At 45.1% G+C, this 23,593-nt stretch overlaps 1 protein-coding gene across 2 annotated transcripts in view; it reads left to right on the forward strand.

Moving 5' to 3' along the window:
• Nucleotides 1-23,593, forward strand: part of FOCAD (focadhesin) — a 119,502-nt gene that overhangs the window by 43,591 nt on the left and 52,318 nt on the right. For both annotated transcript variants that reach the window (XM_053371155.1, XM_053371156.1), the window contains exons 12-19: nucleotides 213-317; nucleotides 2,041-2,142; nucleotides 2,940-3,070; nucleotides 5,103-5,229; nucleotides 16,725-16,859; nucleotides 18,594-18,644; nucleotides 20,463-20,546; nucleotides 22,013-22,157. In XM_053371155.1, coding sequence (XP_053227130.1) covers nucleotides 213-317; nucleotides 2,041-2,142; nucleotides 2,940-3,070; nucleotides 5,103-5,229; nucleotides 16,725-16,859; nucleotides 18,594-18,644; nucleotides 20,463-20,546; nucleotides 22,013-22,157 — 880 coding nt within the window. The remainder of the gene's footprint in view (nucleotides 1-212; nucleotides 318-2,040; nucleotides 2,143-2,939; nucleotides 3,071-5,102; nucleotides 5,230-16,724; nucleotides 16,860-18,593; nucleotides 18,645-20,462; nucleotides 20,547-22,012; nucleotides 22,158-23,593) is intronic.

A 23,593-nucleotide genomic window follows, 5' to 3' on the forward strand; every position in this document is an offset into this window, starting at 1 on the left:
TTGGAAACAATCATCTGTACAATTCGCATATCACTGAATTTTGTTGTGTTCCAGAAAAATATATTTCTGTGTTCGTATTTTTGTTTCTGTTTGTAACTAATCGTTTTATGAAGACTTGGAGAACAGCTCAAAATGGCGGTGATGTTTATCATTGTTGTCCACACACGGAAGCATAGCACCCCATGTTTTTTTATGGGTGTTATTTATTTTAGGTGCCAAATCTGATTCCCGTCCTGATGTTTAAGTTGGGGACGCCGCTGGAGCCCACTCTGTGCCGGGAAATCTTGTATACTTTGCCTGCTTTGGGTGTTCATAAGGTCAGTACGAAATTTTAACTTTTCTCCGCTGGAAAAGGCGTTTTGTTTCTTAAAGGCAAATTTTGCTTCTGTTTTAATTTTGGAATAAAATGTCAAGGGCAACGAAAGTACCTTGGTAGGATGTCATTTACCATCACTTAAATGGGTGGCATCTTGTTCCAACAAAATGCTTTATCTTCCCTAGAGGAATGCATATGGAATATGTTACTTGCCTGGAGGCGGTTGGAGGGTGGATGGCAGCTAACAGATTGAGGTTGAATCCTGACAAGACAGAAGTACTGTTCTTGGGGGACAGGGGCTGGGCAGGTGTGGGGGACTCTCTGGTCCTGAATGGGGCAACTATGCTCCTGAAGGACCAGGTGCACAGCCTGGGAGTCATTTTGGACTCACAGCTGTCCATGGAGGTGCAGGTCAATTCTGTGTCCAGGGCAGCTGTTTACCAGCTCCATCTGGTACGCAGGATGAGACCCTCCCTGCCCGCAGACTGTTTCGCCAGAGTGGTGCATACTCTGGTTATCTCCCACTTGGACTACTGCAATGCGCTCTCTGTGGGGCTACCTTTGAAGGTGACTCGGAAACTGCAAATAATCCAGAATGCAGCAGCTAGACTGGTGACTGGGAGTGGCCGCCAAGACTACATAACACCGGTCTTGAAAGACCTACACTGGCTCCCAGTACGTTTCCGAGCACAATTCAAAGTGTTGGTGTTGACCTTGAAAGCCCTAAACAGCCTGGAGCGTCTCCACCTCCATCTTTTAGCCCGGACACTGAGGTCCATCTCAAAGGGCCTTCTGGCGGTTCCCTCCCTGCAAGAAGTGAGGTTACAGGGAACCAGGCAGAGGGCCTTCTCGGTAGTGGCGCCTGCCCTGTGGAATGCCCTCCCATCAGATGTCAAAGAAATAAACAACTATCTGACGTTTAGAAGACATCTGAAGGCAGCCCTGTTTAGGGAAGGTTTTAATGACTAATGTTTTAATGTATTTTTAATCTTATGTTGGAAGCCACCCATAGTGGCTGGGGAAACCCAACCAGATTGGGGGGGGGGGTAAAAACAATATTACTATTATTACTATTATTATTATTACTACTACCACTACTACTACTACTACTTTAGTCCCTCATTCAGGCTATTGTCAAAGATGTGGATCTACATAGCCTGAATGCCTTGTAGCCAGGAACATTTGGATTGCAACAAACAGAAGCTCAGAAATAATATCTCTAATTGTAGGAAATAGAAGTAGCCCATAGCACTATATACTATGGGTGTAGCTCAGGTTACACTGTAGGAAATGTAAATATGCCTTCAGTGGAATAAAGGTCTTTAAAAAGATTATCTCCCAAGGTTTCCAGAGAGGTGATTTATTTACAGTCAGGTGTGTTGACTGAATAGACCTGCATGCCCCCCCCAACCCGAAAATAGCAGATTAAAAGATTAGTCATTAACCCAGTGACAACGCAGAACTGTTGCCAAAGCCTCACCTCAGCACCTTCTCCGGCACCTAACATTTCCGCTTCTGCCTCTTGCGCTGCTACCATAATGCTAAATGGTGCTGCCGTCAAGGTGAAAACGTTGCCGTCTGGATGTAGCCTTAGATGCTTGGCACGCAGAACTGATCGGCGCTTTTTTATCTGCTGCAAAATTAATCTCTCTAGACGTATTCTGCATTGTAAATGAATGTAGGGAAAGTTCTGTTTTTACAAATGAGCAAACAATCTCTTTCAGGTCTGCGTGGCTCAGATTTTACGTGCCCTACAGGTGTTGGGAAACACGCCAGAGCTTCAAGCTGTTGCATTACGCCTGATGACATCTTTATGGGAGAAGCAGGTTGTCAAAAAGATGGAAAGCAATTAATCTCTGTCTCGAAAAATCACATTTTGGGGGAATAATTGATCGTGCTGTTGCCTCTCGCTTAACAATGGCTGCTAGGAACGTGGTTGAGAGTGGCTGGGGCAAACCTGCCAGATGGGTGGGGCATACATAATATAGTTATAGCATAGCACTGTAGAGTTGGACGGGACCCTGAGGATCATCTAGTCCAACCCCCTGCAATGCAGGAACATGCCGCTGGTCCATACAGGGATTGAACCTGCAACCTTGAGTGTTATCAGCACCATGGTCTAGCCAACTGAGCTATCCAGGCTTGTTGTTGTTGTTGTTAAGAGCTAATCCTTCAGGCCACTCTAGGAGGGGAGCATGCAGAATAATTCGTTCTTGGAAGCTTTTACAGTACAGTCATACCTCAGAGGTCAAACAGAATTCGTTCCGGAAGTCCGTTCGACTTCCAAAATGTTCGGAAACCAAGGCGCGGCTTCCGATTGGCTGCAGGAAGCTCCTCGTAGTCGCTTCGAACTTTACAATTCTATGATTCTGTGAACAGAAACAGAAATAGTGACTCTCATAACAGCCCTGTAAATTGTCAATGTTAGCATCACGCGTGGGATGCGGGTGGCGCTGTGGGTTAAACCACAGAGCCTAGGACTTGCCGATCAGAAGGTCGGCAGTCCGAATCCCTGCAACGGGGTGAGCTCCTGTAAATGACTTTAGGGAGCTGCATAAAATAGAATGTTATCCTGGTAAATTTAAATTGCTAAACCTCTCCCCTTCCATCAAATTATTTTTAGGATCGTGTTTACCCAGAACTGCAGCGATTCATGGCGATGTCGGATATGGCTTCCTTATCCGTTGGAAAAGATACTCAGTGGGAGAAGGTGATTGCCAAAGCTGCTTCTATCAGAGACATATGCAAGCAAAGGTAAGCAACGGTTGTTTGGGATTAGGTTTGTCCAGAACTGCAGAGATTTATGTGCTTCATTGGATTCTTGAGGCTGGACCTGGGGCCTGGTCTCTCCCCATTGCAGTTACATTTTCTGGAGGGCAAGATTGACTGTTGGAAACACAGGGTAGTTTTTGGAAAAAGAAGATGAAATTATTACTTGTTTGCATTTGGTCCAACAACAGATTCAGGTTCACATTTTGGGATTTAAGCCATTAATCCATTGTTCAGTTAAACTTTGCAAGACTATATACCGTATTTTTCGCTCTATAGGACACACGTTTTCCCCTCCAAAAATTAAGGGGAAATGTGGGTGCGTCCTATGGAGCGAATGCAGACTCCTTGGCTTCAGCGATAGCAACACGAAGCCTCTGAAGCGCAAAGGGAGCACTCCAGAGGCTTCGGGTTCCTTTTGCTGAACCCGGTAGAGCAAGACTCTCCAGGCTTCAGGGATAGGCACCTGAAGCCTTCGGAGCGCAGCGCGAGTTCCCGAGGCTTCAGATTCCTTTCACTGAAGCCAGGAGAGTCTTGCTCTCCCGGCTTCAGCAAAAGGAACCAGAAGCCTGTGGAGCGCAGTGGGAACTCGTGCTGCGCTCCGAAGGCTTCGGGGATCTTTGAGGCTGGCGGTGGGGGAAAGCAGCACTTCCCCCCACTGCCAGCCCCACAAGCTTGGTGGGCAGTGGGAAGGCTGCACCCAGCCTTTGCGCTGCTCCCTGACCTGCTCTTTGGGGCTGGCAGTGGGGGAAAGCAGCGCTTCCCTCCGCCAGCCCCAAAGAGCAGGTCGAAAGGAACCCAAAGCCTCCAGAGCCCAGCGGGAACTCCCGCCGCGCTCCTGAGGCTTCAGGTTGCCTTCACTGAAGCCTGGAGAGCGAGAGGGGTCGGTGCACAGCTTCGGGTGAACGCACCTTGAACGCACAGAATGCACCTTGTTTTAGAGGGGGAGAACAAGAAAAAAAAAATCTCCCCCTCTCTACGCAGCGCCCCTTCAGCAAAGTGGCAGGAGAAATGGAAGGGGCTCCATTTCTCCTTCTACTTCTCTGAAGGGGCGCTGAGCAGAGAGGGTGAGATTTTTTTTTTTCTTGTTCTCCCCCTCTAAAGCAAGGTGCGTCCTATGGTCGGGTGCATCCTATAGAGCGAAAAATATGGTAGATCAGGCACGTTCAGCCTCCAAGAGACTGCGATCTACACCCACTATAAATAAACTGGCAGTGATCTACCCATTGGATTGACTAGAGTTGTTGAGCATTTTTGGGCGAGGATGAGCCAAAGTTGTTCAGCTTTTTGGGGGGGCGGCATGATCAATCACGATCCTGCGATTGGCAATGATCTACCGCAGACACCCCGCGATCGACCGGTTGGACATGCCTGATATAGAGATCATTAGATAGAAGCAACCATTTGAGCCTATAGTTACACTTTTAGGTACAGTAGATTAGAACAAGTAACGCTGACCAAGTTCCATAAAATAGCAGGAAATGTATTAATAAAAAGGTAAAGGGACCCCTGACCATTAGGTCCAGTCGTGACCGACTCTGGGGTTGCGGCGCTCATCTCGCTTTATTGGCCGAGATAAATGTTTTTTATTCCAATTTTTAACAATCAACTAGGGACGCGGGTGGCGCAGTGACGCAGGTGGCGCTGTGGGTTAAACCAGAGCCTAGGACTTGCCGATCAGAAGGTCGGTGGTTCGAATCCCCGTGACGGGGTGAGCTCCCGTTGCTCGGTCCCTGCTCCTGCCAACCTATCAGTTCGAAAGCACGTCAAAGTGCAAGTAGATAAATAGGTACCACTCCAGCAGGAAGATAAATGGCGTTTCCGTGCGCTGCTCTGGTTCGCCAGAAGCGGCTTAGTCATGCTGGCCACATGACCCAGAAGCTGTATGCCAGCTCCCTCGGCCAATAAAGCGAGATGAGCGCCGCAACCCTAGAGTCGGTCACAACTGGACCTAATGGTCAGGGGTCCCTTTACCTTTACCTTTATGGAATATTCTGTAATTCTTGCATTTGATTAGGCCTTACCAACATGGAGCGGATATGTTGGCTGCAATTTCCCAGGTGCTGAATGAATGTACGAAGCCTGACCAGGCCACTCCTGCTGTTCTTGTGCTGCAAGGTCTCCATGCCCTTTGTCAGGCAGAGGTAAGCTTCCCAGAGCTCCACAGATTGTCCTTTCTCCTTCCCTTCGCCTGTTTTGTTCACCTTGGCTTTCGAGGAGCTGCCCTTGGGATAGAAGACCATATTCCCTTCTGGTTAAAAAATAAGCCTCTCTTGTTTTCCTCATTCATTAGTCATCCGCAGAGGCATGCAATGTGGCCGTTTTACTTCTCCAGATAATAAGTTGCGCTGAGACCTGCCAACGACGTGATTGTCACTTTATGACTAATTTATAGATCTCAGAGGAAGCAAAATTCCTCCTAAAGCATTATATTCCCTCCCTCCACTCTCTGTACCAGGTAAACACAAAGTTCTTTTCAGGATGTCTGTTGCAGAGATGTGTCATGTTGCTTATGATCTAAATATTGTTTTTGTTGTTATCTGTACTTCCAGGCCACTTTTTCTTTTTCTTCTTATCTACCTGGAATGTCTTCTCTTTGAGGCCAAGATTTTTTTGGGGGATAACAGCTGTTATCTTCATAGCTGCAGCTCTTGCCTCTGTCCTCAGTGTGCATGGTTTGAAAAGCCGACGGTGTGTGGACTTTGATTTGTCCATGATGGATGCAGCCTTCCAAATTAAGGCATCAGAACACAGTGCCCAAAATACCGTATTTTTTGCTCTATAAGATGCACCAGACCACAAGACGCACCTAGTTTTTGGAGGAGGAAAACAAGAAAAAATAGATTCTGAATCTCAGAAGCCAGAACAGCAAGAGGGATTGCTGTGGAGCGAAAGCAGCGATCCCTCTTGCTGTTCTGGCTTCTGGGATAGCTGCGCAGCCTGCATTTGCTCCATAAGACGCACACACACTTCCCCTTACTTTTTAGGAGGGAAAAAGTGAGTCTTATAGAGCAAAAAATACGGTAGCATGACTTGTTTTGGCGCAACATTTTTTTTATCTTGCTGTCTCTCTTCAAATAAATCAGTCACATTTAAAACATTTGAAGCTTAGGTGTTGTTGTTTTTTAAACACCTGAATTAAGAACAACCCTTTGGTTCTATTTGGATACCCTGAAATCCTGTGATTGAAACCGTAATTCTCTGCAGATGAAGGGTGGAACCCAATGCTTGACCACCTGCAAATGAAAGTAATTTGGCAACAAATCGGGGAAAGGGGACAATTTTGGGCAATTTCCTCTCCTCTAGGTTTCTGCATCACCTTCCCATCCCCCAAATCTGCTCTGGCGTTTCTTCCAACCCTCCAGAGTGTATTGGGCGGAAGCACACATGGGTAAGCGGAACTGCAAAAGAATAATAATAAATGGCACCCCCTTCCTTTTTGCTGACTGTTTCCTTTGCAAACCATCCACAGGCTTTTTAAGAACACATTTGAATGACTTGTGTCCTACTTGTGGAAAGTCTTGTCCTTAAGATGTGCTTTATGTCAATAATGATTCTGCTCCCATCTTAACATTCAAGGCACATGGATGACTCATTTGTATGTTGGGCTCTTCCACACACCCAGTCCAGCAGGTGGCTTAGACTGTCAGCTTCTACCTCCTTTGCCTCAGTGTCACCCTTGTAGAACTCACCAGGATGAGGCCCAAACTATAATTAGTTAGCTTCACGTCCTTCCGCCCTACCAGCCTCAATGGGGACCAGCCAACAGGGCTTTTTGGTGAGGTGCCATGACAGCCAGGACCCCATGGCAACTGTTTCTCTTCATGGTCCAACTGGAATTCAACCTGGGGAGGTCAGAAGGTGTTGGGGAACACTGGGACCTTTAAAGCCCTAAATGGCTTTGGCCCTGTATACCGGAAGGAGCACCTTCACATCCGTCGTTCAGCCTGGACCCTGAGGTCCAGCTCCGAGGGCCTTCCGGCGGTTCCCTCCCTGTGAGAAGTGAGGTTACAGGGAACCAGGCAGAGGGCCTTCTTGGTGGTGGCACCCACCCTGTGGAACACCCTCCCTTCAGATGTCAAGGAGTTAAAGGACGACACAACTTTTATAAGATATCTGAAGGCAGCCCTGTACAGTGGATGCTCGGGTTGCGAACGTGATCCGTGTGGGATGCACGTTCACAACCCGCAGTGACGGGTCTGCACACCCGCAGGTTGCGATTCGGTGCTTATGCGCAAAGCGCGATTTAGCACTTCTGCGCATGCACGACCGCCGAAACCCAGAAGTAACCTGTTCCGGTGCTTCCGGGTTTTGGTGTTCCGTAACCCAAAAAAATGCAACCTGAAGCCTCTGTAACCCGAGGTATGTCTGTAAGGGGAAGTTTTTTATGTTTGAGGTTTTATTCAGTTTTTAATATTTTGTTGGGAGCTGGCCAGCATGTCGGGGCAACTCAGTCAGGTGGGCAGAACAACAACAACAACAATAACAACAATAACAATGCTATTGTTGTTGTTGTTGTGGCCAGAGACAGTGCCTTAGGTGGCCAGTTCTGACACTGTAAAAAAGCCAAAGAACAAAAGATGAGGGACTGGATGGAGGCAACGTTGGTGATAACTATGGGATAGTCGCTGGGTGGCTCATGCACTCCTCAAGGAGAGAAGAGTGCTCAGGACCCACAGCACCTCCCAGTCCTAAAAGGCACCATTGTATGAGACAGGACCACCCTAGCGTTTGAGGATGAAGGAACTGATGACCCAGAAGAATATGGTTCCCTGCTATCCTTGATCTAGATCAGTGTTTTGCAAACTTGGGTCTGCAGCTGCTTTTGGACTACATTTCCCAGCATCCCTGACCACCGGCTCTGCTAGCTAGGGATGATGGGAGTTGTAGTCCAAAAAAAGGCTGGAGACCCAAGTTTGCAAAACACTGATCTAGATGGTGATGGGGGGGGGGGAGAGATACTTGCATGTATAAGAAGTATGCTAAAAACCAAGACATCATTGTTTTAATTTTCAAGTTTCTTGTAATCAACGAGGCGTTGCAGCTGAGATGCTGAAGCTAAAATCATAAAAGGATGCCGTCGTGTTTTATAAACACTTTCCACTTAAGAAGATCTCCGCGGGGGAAGGTACACTGGAAGAGTTGCCTCTTTGGAGCTTTTTTGAGAACATCCATAGCACAAGATCTAAAAAGCAAACTCATAGAATAACTTTCAGCTCGAGTTAAATATAATGGTTGTCCTATATTAGAATATAATGGATTACATGAAGTAGGAAACACAGCAGATGAATTACTCATGTTGCTCCCGAGTCCTGGGCTTGCTTTGGGGTGATTTATGAAGACGGCTAAATCTTTTTGTGCTTTTGTATAATGGAGCCTTTTAATGAGACTTACAGTGCTCACTGGCTTGCATGTCAGGCTGGATATTATACGCCGCAGCTCTTGCCAAGACCACATCTACTAATTCTTGGCAAATCTTTTGTTTTCGCCCCCGCCCCCAGCAAAATTCAACAGAAGCCAGCATACTTTCTGTGAGCCTATTAATAGATTTCATGTGTGAAATGCATCAGGCAAGCCAAGTAAGATTCAAAGATGAAAAGACTCAGCATAGTTTGGAAGGAGTTTTGTTTTGTTTCTGCTCCGTCCGTTTCTCTCTGGAAGCAATTCTGTGCCGTATACTCCCTGATCCCACATTTATTAGGCTTTGAGTAAAGAGAGACAACTTGCGGAGCAGAATAGCACAGGGGAAATTATGAAGATGACAAATTATGCCGGTTAGTGAATTTGACAACTAAAAGAAAATGGTTCCTTGGGCATTCTTAAAATAACTTGGCTATTAAAGCTGAAGTGCTGTGTTTTCTCTGCGTACAAAAGCAGACATGCAGCTGTTCCTCCCCCCTTTTCTTGAAAATATTTCCTCCGAGGATTTACAATGCAGCCTTGCAAGATTTTATATGCCTTTATGCTTCCGAGTAGGGTTGGCTGTGCCGTTTAAGGAGGGTAGCAGCCTCGCACCATGTTCTTCGGGAACCCCAATATTATTATGAAGCATGCAAAATGTCCACATCATTTGCTCCGTAAAGTTGGCATTTGAACTTGCTGTGAATCTTTCCCCCTGATATTGATGTACCGTATTTTTTGCTCTATAAGACTCACTTTTTCCCTCCTAAAAAGTAAGGGGAAATGTGTGTGCGTCTTATGGAGCGAATGCAGGCTGCGCAGCTATCCCAGAAGCCAGAACAGCAAGAGGGATTGCTGCTTTCACTGCGCAGCAATCCCTCTTGCTGTTCTGGCTTCTGGGATTCAGAATATTTTTTTTCTTGTTTTCCTCCTCCAAAAACTAGGTGCGTCTTGTGGTCTGGTGCATCTTATAGAGCGAGAAATACGGTATCTTATTTCTTTTCCTCCACCAAAGTGAAGCTGAACTGGAAGCCTTGCTTTACAGCTATTTGGTTCCTCCAACATCAGAATGCAATTGCGTCCTGAAAATTGAATGCATGCAGTTGCAAATTGCATGGGCAGTTATTGCATACTTCCAGGAATACAGATCTCTCTGCTGAGACTGTTTGCCCCTCTGTTTCAATCTTCTTACAGTAGATCTTCTTGCAAGGAAAGGCGCTGGAGTTGCACTCTTTGCACAGCATCAAAGCCTTTCTCCCCTTTTAGCTGCTCCCACTGAACAGTTGATGGACCAGACAGGATGCAAAGGGCTGGATAAAATCTGCCAGGCAGTATATGACCTGTGTGTGCTACTGGCATAGCCCATCCTAATAAGCTTAAGAACAGAGAATGAAGCTATTACCTGTGTAAATGTCAGTGGAAGTCATAGGCCACAACTGTTGGAAGTTGGCTACAGATCAAAGTTGTGACTGATACCTGGCATCTATCAGATTCAGGCTTGGAACCTGGAAGGACAGAAGCTATTAGACAGAAGGCAGAATTTCTTTGCCTGATGCAGTAACCTTATTGGGACGCAGCAGGGTTTGCAGGACTGCAGCACAATGTCAAGAGGATGCTGTTGAACAGTAAAGATAAGGCCAGCTCTTTATTTATCCTGCTAGCTGAGAATAAGGTTCCTAGATCTTGCTTCTGGATTTCCCCATTTGAAACATCAGGTGCTTTGCAATCCTTCGCTCTCCACATCCTTGCTAATTGAAAAAAGCCATTTTCGGCACCTCCAGATGAGCGGAAAGTTTGTGTCGCTGCAATGTATTGGAGGGAAATGGATTCAAAGCAAGTTCTGTGATAGAACCAGTAGTTAATTGCTCCTGGAAACAAACGCTCCAGTGTTAGCACTGAGAATTTGACGCAACCAGTTTACCCTGGATAAAGTAAATAAATCTTCTAATAATTCATACCTCGAATTGTGCATGGAAGCGTTCAAAAGGGGACTGGCAATCGCCCTGAGACTGGCGAAGTTAAAACCTTGTTAATCCTTAGAGATGGAAATGATCTATTCATCCCAAAACAGCAACAAAGGACGGGACAATGGGCACAGAGTTTAAAACAAACTTACAAAGAGGGCTTGCACCCCGAGCCTTTGAACACTGTCTGGAGTTACAAAGATGCTTTCTGATCAGCAACTGCTCTGTTGTGTCAAAGCTAATCGGTGTCCCCCCATATTGTGGAGCCAAAGCCCTTTCATCTTCCGTGGTTCCTAGAGGGTGTTGTGCTCTCGAATAACAGCAATATACAATTGAGCAATAACTATCGAGACTCGGGGCATTTCCTGGGGATTCATGACCGAGGGAAAGAGTTCACCGCAGGCCGTTTATCACAAGGCAGAATCGGCCGTTCCCCCGGAAATGCCCCATGCCAAGATCATTAGTACTGTTATTACCTTTGCATTTGTTTACTTTTTCAAAAACTTAGGTTGAGAGGAAAGCATAATTTTGTTTCCCTGCGGTTTTCTTTGCAACGCTACGGGGTGGCCGGCTCTCAATGGAGCCGCCGCTGCGTTTCATTATTCCAGAGAATTCGTTTCTTGCAGAAGGAGCCAATCAGATGTCTGGAATCTTACTCTTGTTAAGGGTATAAAGATAATTTATTATGGAAATGCTCTCCAGTGTACTTGAGAGCCCCCAAGAAGCTAACTAGAATGGCCAGCTGTGTACAGTGATTTTTTTAAATCAAGTGTGGATTTTCACATTACATTCCAGCAATGTTGCACTTAAATCAGTGGGGGGGAGACCATATGCAATGATGCTGTATTTAAAAAGTGGCCGTATTTTTCACGTTGCTGAGACTGCGCTTTCGTTTCCAGTTTACGGAGTTTTTATTTGGGGCGTTTGTTAACGTAGGCATTGGAATGGGAGATTTGATGAGCCATCTCCTTGCAGGACGAAAGTGCCCGCAATTTGGCTGATGCAGAAGACCGTTTAAAGTTTAAAAAGTAACAACAACAACAATTTTATTGTTTATATGCCGCCCATTTGGCTGGGTTGCCCTCCAGATGGCTACCACTTTCTGCCCTGCAAAGTCTAGCTGTGGCAGAGTTGGATGACGAAAGCCTGGCCAAGAACGCCAGTTACGAGAGTTTTGGGATTAATGCCACCCTAATCTAGATCAGTTTGCTGGTGGGCAGGATAGAAGGAGAGTCCTCTTTTGTCTGTTAGGAAGGAGCAAACGTGGGTAGAACAGCTCCAGTAGCAGTGAGGACATCACGACCAGTCCCAGATTTACATATCAGCTAAACAAGCTCTAGCTTAGGGCCCCACTCTCTTGGGGCCCCCAAAAAAACGTAAAGGAAAAAAACCTAGATGTACATTTCCAAAATATAAGATAAAACACAAATAAAATAAAGCCTTTTTTAAAAAAAAATAGTTCTAGATAATGCCAGTGATTTACTATGTCTCTGCTAAACTCCAAGGGCACTTAGCTTTGAAGACTAGGGAAGGCTTGACTCTTTCAGTTACAAACAGGGGAAGCCAAGGTTCTGGCGAAGAAGCTTGGCTCGCTGGCTGCAAATCATTGTTGGCAAATGACCACCGCAGAGCTGGAAAGAATAACCATGATAATAGGCTACCTTATCTTAGTGAACTCAAGTCTTGATTTAGCTTTCTGGTTTCCTTTTGTAAAGGACGTTAATCTTGGGGTAGTGTTTGAACTTGGAAAACATGGAGTCCCGAAATGTCGCTGTGACACCCATCTCACAGTTAGTTAGAGGGACAAAGCCTGAGTTTAGAGTTGAGTTTGCGGTGATTGGAGCTAGAAGAAAAGCAGCAAGCAGAGAGAGACATGCCGGATCTCTGCCTGAATCCAAAACTGCAGTTAGGGGAGAAACAAGGCTCTTTTGGGGTGCTGATGCTGTGAACCCCTTCATCGTGGCCTCAGTAATAATAATAATAATAATAATAATAATAATAATAGTAGTAGTAGTAGTAGTAGTAGTAATTTATACCCTGCCCATCTGGCTGGGTTTCCCCAGCCACTCTGGGCAGCTTTCAACAGAATATAAAAATACAATAATCTATTAAACATTAAAAGCTTCTCTTAAATTATCTATTGCTGCTGCATATTATGATTAATCTATTCCTCCTTTCCTCAACCTTATTCTCAGAATCTCTTTTACCTGCTAGTGTTTTAACATGTATACAATTTAAAATATTTCCCAATCCTCCTTGAAGGCTCTCTCTTCTTGTTCTCTCATTTTGCTAGTTAAACTTGCTAATTCAGCATATCCCACCCATTTCAACTGCCACTCCTCTTTCGTGGGTTCTGCACCCTCTTGCCATTTGGGGGCCTGTAATTCTCTCACTGCAGTCATTGCATACAGAAACAGGTTCCTTTGATTCTTTGGTACGTTAAATTCAAAGACCTTCTAAACCCTGTATTTGGTCTTGACATAAAATACGATAGCATTTGAGGCTTAACATTCTAAAGTGTGCATTTTTTCAGGACAGTGGTCATAATGTGGCTAGCCTGACCAGCTTAATTTATTCCTAGTAAAGACATTTGGAAAACGCACATTACTTTTCCTTATTGTTTTTTTATATCTTTCTCAACTATAGTATAAAGTCAGAGAATGTGAACATTTCATACAATCGACATTTGTCCCGTCCCCCCCCCGGTCACAGGGTAAATTGATCTATCATTTCTCCCGTTAATTTGAAAATGCATATTTATGATCCCTCTGAAACACTGGATATTTCTCTCTCACACACACATTTGCAGATGAATTGTTCTCTCTAATTCTTGAGAATAGTATTCCTGAAAGGGGTGTGTGGAGAAGTGTCATTTTCACTCAACATATAATCAGATTAAGTTTCAGTAGCTGTCATTATTAGTTACACTGGAATTGTATTCACGGATCTGCCTGTTCGTTAAAAGGATTTAACTCAATAGGCATTCCTGAAAGCTTTTTCTTTACAGTTTTTGAAATGGTCCCCTAAAGTGTTTTCACAACCTCTGAAGTGGCTGCTTAATTCGGCAATTACTTTTCTGATGCCCAGTATTCTGATTCTGTTTCTTTTCTTTTTTACACACACACACACACACACACACACACACACACACACACGTGTGTGTGTGTGTGTGTGTATATGTGTGTGTGTGTGTGTGTGTGTATGTGTGTGTGTGTATATATATATATATATATATATATATATATATATATATATTATTGCTACACTGAATTTTATCAAGCAATCCCCGTTATGGAATGAGCTTCACAGGGATGCTGTCAGTTCATTTCTCTGCACGCATAAATAGTTGATTCTTCCATTTGGTGAAGGCACATCTGCAGCTTTGCTCATAACGTTGTATACATTATGAAACTTTCTCCGGCATTGACTTCCTTGGTTTTGAATATAAAGCAGATGTGAGACTCGTAACATGGCCCCCTGGTAAATCTTGGCTTGACCTTTGACTTGAGGACTTGCAACTGTTGAAGGAATTTATTTTCTGCAGCATTCTAATCATCCATCTAGGCACCCGTTGCCATTGCAATGTAGACTTGAACAATGCAGAGCAATAGCAGATAACTAATCCTGGCAGAATATAGAGCGATGTCTGAAAAGTTGAAATTCTTGAAAGGAACTTTGTGCACTTATGTCAAAGATGGATCGCAGGGGAATCCATTGAAGTCTTCATTACAATGGTTTGCTCCCTATGGAGCTGGGGATCTTGGAAAACCAGGAGACACACTTATGGGAGAGAAGAAGGGAGAATTCAGCATTCATGTCTGTGATGCAAAAGATTTGATTGTCAGATTCATTCATTCCTACTATGACCTTATGTGTGGTGGACTTAACTCGTTGCAATGGATCGGCCTGGCAGCTCTGTAAACTTCCTTGTCTTCCTTGAAAGGTTCAGCTATTTGTGGCATGAATGGAAGATGGGATACAAGCAAGCCTATCTTCACTAGTTCTAATGTCTATAATTCAAAAATTAGCATTATTTCTACCATTACGAAGAGAAGGCATTGGTGCTTTAATTCCGGTAACAATATGAAACCTTCAAGAGCAAACATTAGCATGAGAGAGAGAGAGAGAGAGAGAGAGAGAGAGAGAGAGAAAGAAAGAAAGAAAGAAAGAAAGAAAGAAAGAAAGAAAGAATTGGGGAGAGAACTCTCAAAATGTTGAATTGGTCCTGAGTTAAAGTTCTTCACCCAAATTTCCACATTAAGCAAGGGAATTCAGTAATGTTGCTTAGATTATGTTAGCTGCTTAAGGGTCTCTTACTAAACAGTGATCATAAAACAAACAAGGCTTTGAGATCTATTTAGTTTTTGGAATTCACTGTTTTATGCCACATTGTTCCAAAAGACTGAGTTACAAGGCATATTGCTTCTGATGAAGGAGATCTTAACCCCTGGAAGCTTTGTAATAAATTTGTGAGTCTTCTAAAGTAGCACAATGTAGGTTGGGTGGTCCTTGCCTGTAGAGTTTTGCTGCTGTAGATTCACGGCCTTCAGCCTTCGGAAGGTCTTCTGCTCCCTTATACCTGACCCTGCCTCCCAAGACACCTGTGTGACGATGCTCCCTGTTTCAAAACCTTCAAATCCCTCCTAAAAGCTCGCCTTCCCATAAATCCTTGGCCCCATGGCCTGCTATAATCTAGTATAAATTCGACATGTTCCCCCCTGTTTACCTCTTTGTCCAACTCTCACCTCTTCCTCTCTTGCGTCCCAGTGTAGATTGTATGGGGCACGATCCTATTGTCTTGCACTTTGTAAAGCTTCATGCACATTGCTGGCCCTATATAACTTAATATACCTTTTAACAGGTTGAACACGGTTGATAGCTCCTTCATGTGAAGAAAGTACCATGCAATTTACTGGATAGCAGCTCCACTTTGTGTGAAGTGGTCTGTATGCAGAGTTTTGAGCGTTGCACAGTGCCCTTCGTAACGTGGAAGACTTTGGCTGTACAGTGGTACCTCAGTTTACAGACGCTTCAGGTTACAGACGCTTCAGGTTACAGACTCCGCTAACCCAGAAATAGTGCTTCAGGTTAAGAACTTTGCTTCAGGATGAGAACAGAAATTGGGCTCCGGCGGCACGGCAGCAGCAGGAGGCCCCATTAGCTAAAGTGGTGCTTCAGGTTAAGAACAGTTTTAGGTTAAGTACGGACCTCCGGAATGAATTAAGTACTTAGCCCGAGATACCACTGTACCAGATTACAATACAGTTAAATAGCCAATTATTCAAATACCAGATTAAACAATTTTGGGTGACTTCCTGTGTGTTGGATTTCAGGGTACAAAGTTCTTATTTCTTTCTGCTTCCATAATCTTGATCATTCCAATTACAACAGCACTGATCTTGATCCTTTATTTTACAGCCACTGGTTTCATGACTTTCACTCGTAATTGCATATTCAATAAATTTTATTTCTGCAAGAGGAGTTTATGTATGGATTTTGGGAGGGGTTAATGCTACATTGGAGACGGAGGAGTTACCACCTGCCGTAAAAGATGTACCTCATCCTTAAGGAGACCTCTCTGGACCCACAAGTGTTAAACAACAACCAACCAGTGGCAAATATCCCATTTCCGGGGTTGATATGAATTGGGAGTCGTACAATAGCTTCATCGACTGGTTCCATTCCTGTTCTATAAGGCACTCAGTGATCAAGTGCTTGATTCTATTGCTAACCTATTTAATAATCACTGGAGCAATAGAAATATATAGAGAAGTCTCTCTTCTTTCTCTTTGGTGATCCCTCGTAGCCTAGTAAGATTGTCTTCCATAAACAGTTTTAACAGTGAGCCCGTAAGTGACTGTGGAGGCCAATTCTGGATCCACACATCCTTCCACAGTGGGGGCATAAGTTTCCGGGAGGGAGTTGATCATGGTGTGGATTTGCCAAGCATGCCTTCCTCTTAGCACGTTTCTCCCTTGTGTCCTGAGTTCGAGTGCCTTCAAAGCCCATGACACCTTTGGTAAAGGCCGTTCTCCAATTGCAGCGCTCGCAGGCCAGTGTTTCCCAGTTGTCGGTGTTTATACTACATTTTTAAAAAAATTGCCTTGAGAGAGTCTTTGAACCTCTTCTGTTGACTACCAGCTTTCTGCTTTCCATTTCTAAGTTTGGAATAGGGTAGTTGCTTTGGAAGACGATCATCAGAAGTACACCAAGTCCTGCTCTGATACGGATATTTGGCGCTGTTGTGCTTACGTTATCCTTTGTTCTCTTTCCAGGTTGTCTGCATTCGCTCTACATGGAACGCCCTCTCGCCAAAGCTGAGCTGCGACACCCGGCCACTCATTTTGAAAACCCTGAGCGAACTGTTCTCTCTTGTGCCTTCCTTAACGGTGAACTCCAATGAGTATGAGGTATGCCAGATGACCTTCAGGGTCCCTTCCAACTCTACAGCTCTGTGTCCCTTGGCCCCAAGGGACGCCTCTTCTTCGGATATGTGATAGATACTGTCTAGCATTTTAGGAACGTTCCTATAGCCTACGCTCCTGAAAACCTGAAATCAGCAGTTGTGAGCTGCTGTATCAGGAGTGGAGAACCTTTAGCTTTCCACATGTTTTTGGACTACAATAAAAATAATAATAGCAACAACAACAATTTATTTCTACCCTGCCCATCTGGCTGGGTTTCCCCAGCCACTCTGGGCGGTTTCCAACAGAAATACATGTAAAAATACATTAAAACACCAGTCATAAAAAACTTCCCTAAACAGGGCTGCCTTCAGATGTCTTGTAAAAGTCAGATAGTTGTTTATTTCTTTGACATCTGGCAGGAGGGCATTCCACAGGGTGGGTGCCACCACTGAGAAGGCCCTCTCCCTGGTTCCCTGTAACCTCTCATTCTCACAGGGAGGGAACCGCCAGAAGGTCCTCGGTGCTGGACCTCAGTGTCTGGGCTGAACGATGAGGGTGGAGACGCTCCTTCAGGTATATGGCAATATTGTGAAGCTCCTTGAAATCTGACGGGAGGCGGGTGCCACCACCAAGAAGGCCCTCTGCCTGGTTCCTTGTAACCTCACTTCTCACGGTGAGGGAACCACCAGAAGGGCCTCAGAGCTGGACCTCAGTATCCAGCCTGAACAATGGGGGTGGAGATGCTCCTTCAGGTCTACTGGGCCGAGGCCGTAGGGCTTTAAAGGTCAGCACCAACACTTTGAATTGTGCCCGGAAACGTCCTGGGAGCCAATGTAGGTCTTTCAGGACTGGTGTTATATGGTCTCGGCGGCCGCTCCCAGTCACCAGTCTAGCTGCCGTATTTTGGATTAGTTGCAGGTCCATAAATGACCATATAGCATATATTCAACACAAAAACCAGTGAAAATTTGTTGTTGACAAAGGACCCCATTATCTTCAGTAGCTGAGAGCCTCATCAAACCTAAATCCGGCCCTGGCCGTTGGACTGATCTATTCTTAACATTTGAGCAGGGAGGTCACAGGCTCCCCCTGCCACATATTATTTCACAGGTCAGCTATAATTGGGGGGGGGGGCTCCCTCAACATCATTTTATAGTGCAATATCTGCTTTTCACGTTGTACTGTAGAGCTCATCATGTACTGAATAAAAAAGATCACACCTCCTGGTTCTGGTGAGAAGCTGAGAACAATGTTTTGATAAGTGACTGGCATGCTTTTAGCGGGAGAAAATCTTTTAAAGTCCGTTAATGTCACTGAGACTACAAACAATGTGAATGGTCTACAAATTGCCCCTTTAGGAGCACTAAAAGGTCAATTCCCTTCCCTCCCACAGAAATGGCACTTGTCTGCATTTTTATTGTACATCATTGGATATTGGCTCTTGAGAGTAATTTTTGACCTTTTGAAATGCTCTCCGTTAGTATGCTAAGGTCCATTGGTCTGCATTTTTAACCCAGCTAAATTGCTCAAACCGTTCTGGTTACCGTAAATTGAGCTGAAAAAACACCCTTGGCAACTCCAAGCCCTTAACTCCTATTCTGAAGAAACTGCCGAGCCATAAACACCTGTTCTCTGAGGGAAACGTAATAGAAAGCTGAGATATTATTATTGGCTTGTATTGTGTACCTTGTTGCCCAGATAAGAAGGCGTGGTAACATCTTTTTCTAATTTTTATAGAAATTCAAAGTTCAAGTCATCAGCTTCCTGTGGAGCCACACGCAGAGCAAGGTGAGAGACTGGAAAACGAGGTTTATCTGGTTTGAACAAAATGCGTGTCACAGATTTGGCACGGCCGTGGCCAGGTAGGAGTGTTCAGGGAGGCAGGAGAGGATATATTGTTTAATAATATCCTTCCCAACTTGCGTTAACAAATTCTGTGATTTAGCAGAGTAACATCCCCCTTTTTAAACTTACACAGCGGATAGGTTTGCCAGGCTTGCATAAGCCTCTAAAATAAGTTTCCTGGTAATTCCTCTTTTATTCCCTCCTAAAAAGAATAGACACGACACAGTCTTGTATAAAAGTATAAAAGAGTTTACTCACACATTCTGTTCACAGATGGATCCCAGAAGGCAGACTTAAGTTACAAAATATATAGACCTGGAATCTATCCCATAAGGAGATAGTTCCTTTGTCCTCCCAAGAGAGCATCTCAGGCTGATGCTTCTTCAATAAAAGCAAAATGGAGAAGAGAGAGAGATGTGGTGGCCAGCCCTGTGCTTTTGCTACCTGCACAGGTGAGGTCACACCCACCTCTGGTCACATGTAGAGAGAGTTTGTCCCAACCCAGGAGGAAGCAGGAAGTTTATCTACTGGCTGGACAAACAACCCTCTTCATGTCTAAACGTGTCCACTCTAGGAATGTTGTATTTGACTGCTCTGTGTTTCACACCCCACAGTGGCCAGCGGGGAAGTCGCCCCGGGCTGCACAGTGCCAGCAGACGCTACACTGAGCAGCCCGGCCGGGTGGGTGAATTTTGCATTGGGAAGAGGCCTGATCTGACAGTTGTCATGCATGCAACGTGTGACATCAAGCCCACATGCGTCATATGTGTCACGTACACACACACACACACACACACACACAGCGTCAGGCGAAATTCAGCACCTGTGCTTCTATGCTAGTATATACATTTATATGTTTTGGTTTGCAATGCTACTTCGGTAATGAATTGGACCTGTGATGGCACGCTGCTTCATGACATATGTTTTCCATTCGTGGTGTGTTTTTGTTCTGCACTTTAAATCTAATGCGTGTGAAGAATGTTAAACTGTCAGACACAGCAGCTAAATCCAGCACTGCATCTTGGAATAGTTACAGGGCAGAAAAGAACTCTTAGAGGCTCCCCGGCACTTAGAAACTTTGGCAATTAAGTAGAAATAGCTTAGATAAATAGATAATCACGCCAGCATGACCCCTATTTGTGTTCTTATTTTTTAAAAATGTCCTCCGTATCTCTTTCTGACTCCTGCTATTCAACTTACTCAGATTTTAAAAGGTGGAGTGCCATTCACAGTGGTGAACAATTTGAAGGTGTGCCCTCAAATGCCCCCTTTCCTGGTTGCCCAGGTGTCATCCCTGAGGGGGGTGACAAAATGGTGGGAGGCACTCTCCGCGGGGCCTGCAATGCGCCTGAGCCACGCGTCTCTCCTGGGAGTGACACGGTGGCTTGGGTGCCCGCAGGCTACGTACTACCCCAAATGGTCTGCCCGCTGCCTCCCCCCAGCTATAGGGTGTCTGAGTGGGAGGAGGCAGGCAGACTCCTTGGAGGCCCTGCGGGCTGCTGGCCCTGCCCCTGGGCACAGGGCACGCGTGCCACCCCAGGCACCCAATCAGCTTGCTCCGCTGCTGATAGTCTGCTTCAGTTTAAGCAAGGAGTTTCAGGTTTGATTCCTGTAAAAGACAGCTGCACATTTAACTTTGCAGCATTAAATGTGTAGGGTCTTGTTTCATTGCTGGGGGTTGGGCTATATGATCTGAAGGGGTCCCTTCTGACCTCGTACCACAGGGATATATGATGTGATCATGACTTCTTTTGTCTCCAGGATCCGCTTGTAGCCACATCGGCGTACAAATCTCTCTCTGAATTTAGCTCAGAAGAACACATCATTCTCCATCTTCCCGAACAGGTACACATCCCTCCCTCCCTTCAAATGCAGAGGAAAAGTGATTATTTGTCAGAAATTTAAAGAAAGGCTGCGGAGAGATAGGCTCATATTTCCATGCATGGTGGAGTTGCACATTGGTCTACACCAGGCATGTCCAACAGGTAGATTGTGATCTATTGGTAGATCATGGGGTGTTCCTGGTAGATCTCTGGCCCTTCAGCGATCTCCCCCCCCCCAAAAAAAAACCCTCAGCAACAACTTTGGTTTCCAAAAAAAGCTCAATAACTTTGGTCCATCCAACGATAAAGGGTAGATCACTGCCAGTTTGTTTATACTGTGAGTAGATCGCAGTCTATTGGGAGTTAGATGTCCCTGGTCTACACCTTTGGGGAAAGGCATTTTACGTTTTTTTTACAAAATTACGCAGCAATCCTTTTCTTGCCTTGTTATCCTCAGACTCGAATTTAAACAATAACACAGAGATTTAGTATTTTTCCTGTTCTAAGCAGCCCAATTAACAATAGCCCGATACTGGAAACAACCTATAGAAATCCCCATTGAAATATGGTTAAATAATATCTGGAATGTGGCTCTTATCAGAACGCCTTGCAGAAGGGCAATTAAAGACATTTCAAGGATAGACACTTTTGACGAGATTGGCCTTATTTTCTTTTGCTTTATAAATGAGACGGAAGATACTTTTATTCCACCCACAACACAAGAATCTCTGTGGAGAGGATACTTGAATTGATAATGTGTAAATAAACGTATTGTTTGTCTACTGTGTATTGCATAGGAAACCTAATACAGTTGTATCTTGGTTTTCGGACAGCTTAGTTCTCAAACGTTTTAGCTCCCAAACACCGCAAACTCAGAAGTGAGTGTTCCGATTTGTGAACTATTTTTGGAAGCCAAACATCCGACGCGGCTTCTGCAGCTTCCGATTGGCTGCAGGAGCTTGCTGCAGCCAATCAGAAACCGCATTTTGGTTTTTGAATGTTTTGGAAGTCAAACGGACTTCCAGAACAGATTCCACTCTGCCTGGTTCCTTGTAACTTTGCTTCTCGCAGGGAGGGAACCGCCAGAAGACTCTCGGAGCTGAACCTCAGTGTCTGGGTAGAAGGATGGGGATGGAGACGCTCCTTCAGGTCCTTCCTTTCATAAAGAAAAGAAAACGTGTACAGTGGTACCTCAGGTTACATATGCTTCAGGTTACATACTCCGCTAACCCAGAAATCGTGCTTCAGGTTAAGAACTTTGCTTCAGGATGAGAACAGAAATCATGCTCCGGCGGCACGGCGGCAGCAGGACGCCCCATTAGCTAAAGTGGTGCTTCAGGTTAAGAACAGTTTCAGGTTAAGAACGGACCTCTGGAACGAATTAAGTACTTAACCCGAGGTACCACTGTACTTGTTAAATTGATGTCTTGCCCTTGCTTGGACTCTTAACTAATGTCCGCCTGCCCTATTGCTTCCTTGCTCACACAGGCAAGACCAGAATTGCCCCAACCAGAAGAGGTGGATATCAATGAAGAGGAGGAAGAGGAAGAGGAAGAGAAAGAGGTGGATCTCTCTGTTCCTGGTGCCTCCTATATCAAATTGTTGAGGCTCACGCCTCCTCCTGTTCTACCAGGTATAATGCATGCAGAAACGAACAGATTTCTGGCCAGACCTTTGTATAACATTGCTTCCCTTCTGAGGAGTTCCTTAAAATTGCTGCTAAGTGATGAGAAGCAGGTGCCAGACATACAAATAAAATACGATATGATAATCTTTATTGTCATTGTTCCATACAGAACAATGAAATTGAAAAAATCTACATCAGACATTCAAAAACCAACAAGCCTGCTATCCCAGCTATCCCAGCCTGGTTTGCCCCCTAAAAACTCTGATACCCCATAATTAAATACAATATACTCCCATAGAGACTACTTTAAAGGTAAAGGTAAAGGGACCCCTGACCATTAGGCCCAGTTGTGGCTGACTCTGGGGTTGCAGCGCTCATCTCGCTTTATTGGCCGAGGGAGCCGGCGTACAGCTTCCGGGTCTCGTGGCCAGCATGACTAAGCCACTTCTGGTGAACCAGAGCAGCGCACGGAAATGCCGTTTACCTTCCTGCTGGAGCGGTACCTATTTATCTACTTGCACTTTGACGTGCTCTCGAACTGCTAGGTTGGCAGGAGCTGGGACCGAGCAACGGGAGCTCACCCCGTCGCGGGGATTCGAACCGCCAACCTTCTGATTGGCAAGTCCTAGGCTCTGTGGTTTAACCCACAGCGCCACCCGCGACTACCTTACACTGCGTTTAAAACCAAAATCGCATTTGAATAGAAACTTTCTCAGACGGCTAGTCCTAGTCTTTATAACCCTGTACCTTCTTCCAGAAGGCAGAATCTGAAAGAGATCATTTCCAGGGTGCGCACTATCCTGCACTATCTCTGCAGCTTGCTTATGGCACCTGGAAGCGTAGATTTGATCCAAGGTGGGAAGAGTGCACCCAATTATTCTCTCTGCAGTCTTTACAACCCTGGACAGCATTGTTCTTCCCCTGACCGTGCAGCTCCCAAACCACACACACAGACCAAATGTTGTACTAAGCAGTCATCTTCGATCTCTGACGTTGGGGACAAATGGCTGGAGATAGTGGAGCTTACCTTTGCAGATGCATCTAATGGACCAAAACAAAATGGTAGCATGATAGACCTCGGTCTGCTCCAGTGAGCTGGTTCTTAAGCTGTTTTCCTGTAAATGGCCAAAGCTGGATGTTACTAACTGTAACCAGCCAATGCATTCCTTCTGACATTTGCAGGTGTGCTTATATTCCTTTACCAGACTGTGACATTTTTATACAGCTAATGAGTTAGCCTCAAAGAATGACAGCAGAATACATAAAATTTAACGAACCCGGGCAAAAGTCTTCAAGAATATATGCTATATCGTTCTAAAAGCTGGTTGGAATGTTTGGGAGAGGAAGCCCAGGACTTTTCTCTTTAAATTATGCAGAAGTGTAAGCTAACAAAGTCTCTTTAAAGGTTTTAAGCTGTGCAAATTACCCAGCTTGTGTGCAGG

Source organism: Podarcis raffonei, chromosome 17 (assembly GCF_027172205.1).
Source record: "Podarcis raffonei isolate rPodRaf1 chromosome 17, rPodRaf1.pri, whole genome shotgun sequence".
In the NCBI taxonomy this organism is placed as follows: Eukaryota; Metazoa; Chordata; class Lepidosauria; order Squamata; family Lacertidae; genus Podarcis; species Podarcis raffonei.